At 31.2% G+C, this 6,954-nt stretch overlaps 1 protein-coding gene across 3 annotated transcripts in view; it reads left to right on the top strand.

The window, feature by feature from the left end:
- Window positions 1–6,954, top strand: part of LOC106474329 (putative transcription factor p65 homolog) — a 16,248-nt gene that overhangs the window by 3,277 nt on the left and 6,017 nt on the right. The window contains exons 6-10 of one of the 3 annotated variants that reach the window (XR_002613927.1): window positions 497–595; window positions 907–1,137; window positions 1,359–1,460; window positions 1,689–1,760; window positions 1,949–2,722. Coding sequence is in view for 1 of the 3 variants with exons in the window: in XM_013935020.2 (XP_013790474.1) it covers window positions 497–595; window positions 907–1,137; window positions 1,359–1,460; window positions 1,689–1,760; window positions 1,949–2,562 (1,118 nt within the window). In the remaining 2 variants the exon portion in view is untranslated. Of the gene's footprint in view, window positions 1–496; window positions 596–906; window positions 1,138–1,358; window positions 1,461–1,688; window positions 1,761–1,948; window positions 6,949–6,954 lie in introns of those variants that run through there. The other 2 variants (XR_002613926.1, XM_013935020.2) reach the window with 2 other exon arrangements.

The following is a 6,954-nucleotide window of genomic DNA, read 5'->3' as shown; positions in this document are numbered from 1 at the left end:
CAAAGTATTTGTCAGGGCATTGAAACCATGGAAATATACATAAACAATGATTCCAAAGTATTTGTTAGAGCATGGAAATATACATAAACAATGATTCCAAAGTATTTGTTAGAGCATGGAAATATACATAAACAATGATTCCAAACTATTTGTTAGAGCATTGAAACCATGGAAATATACATAAACAATGATTCCAAAGTATTTGTTAGAGCATTGAAACCATGGAAATATGCATAAATAATGATTTTGAGCCATAACTGGCTCAGTGCTGATGTAATTGTAGATGTAAAATCCAATTTTAACTGTTTTCAGTAAATACACATTTTTCTCCAGGATGCTCCTTTCAGTGATTAGTTCTGCGGGACAGAATTTTTTTATACAAAACATTTCTCTTTGAACCAAAAAAATTATTAGCCTAAGTGGTAGCAATTATTATTGTTACAATATATTATCAAAGTGTTTTTAAAACTCAACATTTTGGTATTTCTTGATCTAGAGGCCATGAGTGAACTTACAATAAACAAACTGAGCCACTATTCTGCCCCTGTGTCCGGAGGGACTGAGATCATTCTTCTGTGTGATAAAGTTACTAAAGGTAAACTCATCATCAAATGTTTTCCTCTAACTTTTAAGTTTCTCTGCTCATTTTTACTGACCTAAAATTATTGTTTTTTGTTATTATTTCAAGTACATATATTAAACGAGATTAGGTTAATTTTTCTAATACTTTAACGGTAAAAATCGCTATTAGCAATCCTACAGAAAACTTGAAAATCTTGTTTCTCTTCTATCATTAGTCTTGAAATGAAAAAGTGTTTTGAACTATAAGTAGTATCGTGGTTGTAAATATTTTGAGTATAGTAAATACATAAAGAAAATTTAGATACTGGTTCTCTTCTCTTGTAGATGACATTAAAGTAAGGTTTTATGAAGAAAGAGCAGGACAGGTGGTTTGGGAAGCTTTTGGGGAGTTTCATCCAAATGAAGTACATAAACAAGTAGCAATTTCATTCCGCACACCTAGATATCAAGATGAAAATGTTCAGCAGCCTGTGCCTATCTTTGTTCAACTGTATAGACCATCCGACAGTAGTAGTAGTGATCCTCGACCTTTCCAGTTGCTACCAATGGACAGAGGTAAACACAGGTTTTAGAATGTAATCTTTGAAACTAGTTTCACATGTACCTTTTGTTTTTGTTAAATATGTGTATACTTGGATGTATTTGTTGCTAAATTTGATTGCACTTCCTTAATATCTTTTGGTGTTTGTTTTTTAAAAATTCACATTTTTAGCATACTTCATCTATTTTTTTTAAGTTATTGTGAATATCAACCTTATTTTTAAATTTTAATTCAGATCCTGAGGGTCTGAGCAGAAAACGACAAAAGATACAAGATGGTTGTTTAGACAGGTTTCTGAATGAAAATGTATTTGTTGGCACAATCCCAGGTGCAGAAGGTGAGTGGAAGCAAAAAAAAACTTTCTATTTTAGTATTTAAAACTGTAGGTGTCGCTAAAAACATCTGTTTTGTATTATGTAATATTAAATCATAAAAAAGATCTATTACTTGTTTTCCAGTTTATTTTTGAAATAAGGTGATTAACTTTTGTTTTCATTTGTGAAACTTGTACAATTTGTAACTTGCGTGAGCTTTATTAAATTAGTCCTGTACATATTTAAAACAGGTCCACTGACAAGTCATACCATTCCAAGAACCATCAAGCAGGCAACAAGGACTGTCTTAAAACCAGAGTCTGGTAAGAAGTTTTGTTTTTACACTGCATTTTGTAGTTTTAAAAAGAATTAACCTGACTATTAAAAATGTGTATGTTTATTACATGACTATCAGTTCCCAAAAAATTATGAATCTGTTAAATCATCCAACAGAAATACTGTTTGTTTGCTTAAAGTCTAGTTGGATTCATTAAAAAAACATTTCTTTTAGCACCAGAAAGAAAACATATTCAACTACCAGGACCATTCCTTCAACCACGGCGGCTGTCTCAGCACTCTACCTTCACTCCAGATCTCCAGGCTGATGCTACCAGTGGAAGCCTTATTACAATGGGAATTGCTTCTCCACTAAACACTTGCATAAGCTCAACCAACTCTTCTGTCATTGAGCATCAAGATACAGTTAGTGTGTGTTCCCCTTATCATCCAAACACTTCTCAAGGTACATCATGTACAGAGGACATTTTGGCAATTGCTCCCAAGCTGGTTGATTCTGTTCCCAAGTGTGAGCCATCTGGTGCTATGGAAATACCTCAAAATTCAGAAATGTTTTTGGAGGAAGCTACTGAAAAACTGGACAGCTTAGATCTTGGGATACGTCAAAGTGACATACAAAACATTCTTGATATCATTGGAACAGAAACTTTACCTCATAATCTTTCCCAGAGCCTGTTTGATAGTGGGAACAACTTGTCTCTGACAAACCTGCCAGAAACCACCAATGCAGAGGATATGAACACCTCAACAGACAGTTTTTCTCACTTGCAAAATGAACTGGAAATGCTGAATGTTCTGTGCAAGTCCAGGCCAAATGAATCAACTTAACTTTACCATAAGGAATGTCATGTTTTTGTTCCGGTGTTTGTGTTCAGTGCCCAAGAGCTAATCTTTTCACAGCTGTGATGTAATTAAACTATCCACAAAAAGAGGGAAAAATATACCAATCTCAGTTGATGCACACATTTCCCCTCCTATTTGAATATAGGTAAACAGAACTCAGGTAGTGTACCTGGAATGTCCTTTTGTTATTGTAGTTTGAGTTTGTATGTTCATCATAATACTGGAATGTTATGTACAGTCTACAGATGGTTTATGAATAGAGAAAAATATATATATGTAGAAATGAAATATGACTGGATACTTAATTGTCTTTAAAAAGTTTTAATTCATTCCATATAAACTTCAAATGTGCCTGATTGTTGTGTAATGTAAAGTGTTTATAGAGTAAAATAAGCTATAGTTTATGATGTTTTCATAATTATTTGTTTGTAAGTCAGGCATTTTATCTCCTTTAAAAGGACATTATCCTTGTATAATTATATCATTTCCATTATAGACAGGCAGTGAGATATATTTTAAAAAAAACATTTCATAACATTGCCATGTTCTGTTGATACAAAAGACTTACTTAGATGACAGCTGTTTAAATGTGATGTTAAGTATATCATGGTATGTAATTTTTGTTTGCATATAATTTTAAAGCAAGGATTCAAAATTTTGTTTAATATTTGTTTTTATAGTGGATTTTTTTAATGCATAAATGTAAATATATTTTCCTAACTAGCTTTTTGTATGCTTGTGAATGAAAATTGTTTGTTTACATTAAAAACTGCTGTTACTTTTAAGCCTTTTTGGATGAAATCAAAAGCAACAGTCTGAGGTAACAATATATTGAAGAAGAAAATATTTTAATGTCTGTTAGAATTTAATATTGGTCACCTTGGAACTGATGGGAACCTAATGTTAAATCTGTTGTCATACCAGAAGAATATTGAACAGAAATTTGTATGTATATAGTAATAATAAATTAGGAATATTTGGCCTAGTGTTTTAGGTTGAAGTCAAATTTCCAGCATAGTAAATGTAAGTTTTAAAACACAAGTCAGTGTTCTTTGTGTGTGTGTGTGTGTTCTCTTGCACTTCTAATTGTTGGTGAAACAGTTTTTGTGTAAAGTTTCTATTCAATGCAAAGTGTAGACTCAAAAGTGATACTGTTTTCAGGAAGGGCATCCAAATTGTTTCTATGTTTATTTTTGTTATTTCATCTTCCTAAATTGAGGTTACCACTTGAAATAACCTTTCTGCTGATAGTCCATCACTTAAGGTCTGTAAGTCTGTTAAACACACATGAATTATTAATTTGATTGATCTACTTTGTTTTTATTTGACATTTTTGTTCCTGTTGTCATTACTTGCAGAATTTTTAAGCACCGACCAGTAGAGACTCGGATCCCAGTTTTATTAATGATTTTATTAATATGAACTACATAGTTATAGAAAACAAGGTAACAATAATAAATACCTCTTGCCACCGAATTGCAAATCTTGGTTAATGTAATTAACGTTTTCTTCGCTAACCTTTATTAATGGCAGGAAAATGTAATGATACTTTACAATCCCATTGCTAATTAGATATCATTTTCCACTGCCCATATCAAGTAGATTATATGTGAAGTTTAACTTGGAAGTCTGGTATGTTGATATACTAATAATTGTGAAGGCATTTAAGTTAGTGCTCTCCTTATTGAAGCATTGTAATAGCATGCTGCCCTCAGAATAGTGACTTGGTTAATTTCTTTGAGTTCAAATAAAAACATGCAGGAAAAGGACAAGATTTAAACCTCAGATTTATTCAAAGGTAGTGTTCTCAAATAAACCAGCTCAATATATTTTCAAGTCATATAAAAATAATAATAATAAAATATGGATTCCCTTTTTTAAGCCAACAGATTATTTTCTATTGTATATGTCATCTATAAATAGACATTTGGCAAATAAGAAAAACCACTATGACTAATGGTGAAACTTGAATGTCCAGCAGTAATAACAATAATTAGCAATTCTTAGCTAGTAATCATTGTGTGGTTTAAAAACTTGTAAAAATTGCCAGTATTTGTAGATATGTGAAGTACCATTACCAGCAATGGTACCCAACTGATGAAACAATGCATTCTATCTAATCTAAGTAGGAAAAGTATACTTAACTAGCTATACTCATTACCAGGTTAATTTTTAGTTTCACTTTAAGTAGGAAGCCTCCTCTGAGCAAAATTTAATATTAAAATAAAGAATAAAGCCACTGACATATGTACAGTACATAAAAAACAAAGGAACGAAAAAGTAGATGAATTTTACAGATTATAGACCATTTTTTAAAGAAAATATGGGACAAATTTTTTTCATTTAAAGAAATGTTTTAAAAAATGTCACCCACTACACCATGTTATTCTGTAGAAACTAGTACTAAAAGGTTTTTCAACCTCACAAAATGTTTATGTACTTACCAGTAATAAGTCTTTTCAAAGTGATTATTTGAAAGTAAAACTTATTAGACCACTGATCTTGTGATTTGGGGCGGATGAAAAGAACCCACACACAGAGAAAAAGAATAGCATTGCATACGTATAGAGTAGTAAGCCGTGCTATCAGTGTCACCTTTCCAACACCACTGTTCATAAGTAATCGACTCATTTTTTGAAAAACGTAGCTTAGAGATAAAACAAAATGCAAACGTAATAACGGGAAACATTTATTAAGCAATTCTGAAACATTTAATAAATGCTTCATGTTATTACATTTTGCTGCTGTTATGCTTGTGTCCAGTTGGACCACTCAATCACTGAAGTTTTGTCCAGTGTTGAAGCGTGTCTTAGTTCACTAAATCCAACCTGAAAAAAATCATTATATGGCAAAAACAATAAAATTAAGGGTAAATAATTTATACCACCAGTGAAACTGGAGTCTACCTAAATTTTCTACACAAAACATAATTGTAATAGCAGCTAATCATATCACTTCCAATGCAAGATAGTTGCTACAGGAGACTGAATGAAGGACAAGTTATTGTGTGAAAAATATGGTGCTAACATTGCTTAAATGAAAGTGAGAGAAAACAATCAAAATAATGTTTTTTTTTTTATTGTCCAGTTGAACTTTAAAGTTTTAAAGAAAAAATTACATTTTTAATATAGTTTTTGGATATTTTCTATCCTTTGTATTTTGTGATTCATATCTGATAAGTTTTAGTAGTGGTACTATTTTTTTATTGTAAACAGAGCTTCAGTGTTTTAGTTGGTTTTGCAGTTGAAATAGTTTTTGGATTTCATGTAATTACAAGAATCTTCAGTGAATGAGGTCTATAAAATGACCAATTAGAAGAATAGTTTTTGAAAATTGCATATGTTTATACAAAGATTGCAACTTTAAAAATATATATATATACCCTTTTTTCTTCTTCTTCTTTTCTGTTTGTTACATAAGGATTCTTGTTAATATACAACAGGCATTTTGCTTTTTTTTCTTCTATTATTATATTGGTATTGTTAGTACTATTTCACTTTTTTTCTTTATAAATGGTTGTTTTTGGTGCAAAAGTTAAATCTTTTTTTGTTAGATTTTCACTTCTGTAAGCTGTAATTCTTTTTATTAGTGTTCTTTATCAAATAATGTCTATTAGTTTATTATAATATTTCAACGTCCTGTATTCCTATAGCCATGGAACAAATAAAACTAACTATTAGATCCAAAAATTACTTTCTAGTGAAGTGGTATGTAATAGTGGTATGTAATTTTCTTTCTTCTGAACTTAAATAAAAAAAAAAAGTTCTATCTTAGACAGTAAGCCGTCAAAATTCTAAAGGCAAAAAAACAACAACAAACAAACATGGTTTATCAGTAGTCCTTTCTCTATATTAGTAGCAACCGTGTAGGAAAAGGTGTACAATATTGACCAATTTAATCATTGATTCAACTACCATTAGGATTGACTGACTGTGCTAAGCATTATCTATGGGTCAACATTCTTAAATGGGCAGTCATTTGTGTTTAGTATGGTTTAGATCAAGTTTTATAGATATAAAACTAATCAACAGCTATAGTTAAATACCTGAAATTTGCAGTGATAGCCATAGCAAGATCTACATTGTTCCCACCTACAAATGTTAAGTTAGATAACTCCAGACTAAAAGTTAAACCAACTCACTGCTCTTGTTGTGACTACATTGTTCCCACCTACATATGTTTAGTTAGATAACTCCAGACTAAAACCTAAACCAACTCGCTGCTCTTGTTGTGACTACATTGTTCCCACCTACATATGTTTAGTTAGATAACTCCAGACTAAAACCTAAACCAACTCACTGCTCTTGTTGTGACTACATTGTTCCCACCTACATATGTTTAGTTAGATAACTCCAGACTAAAACCTAAACCAACTCA

Source organism: Limulus polyphemus, unplaced genomic scaffold (genome assembly GCF_000517525.1).
Source record: "Limulus polyphemus unplaced genomic scaffold, Limulus_polyphemus-2.1.2 Scaffold7080, whole genome shotgun sequence".
Lineage (NCBI taxonomy): Eukaryota > Metazoa > Arthropoda > Merostomata > Xiphosura > Limulidae > Limulus > Limulus polyphemus.
The sequence above is the reverse complement of the archived record's forward strand: the minus strand, read 5'-3'. Positions and strand labels throughout refer to the sequence as shown.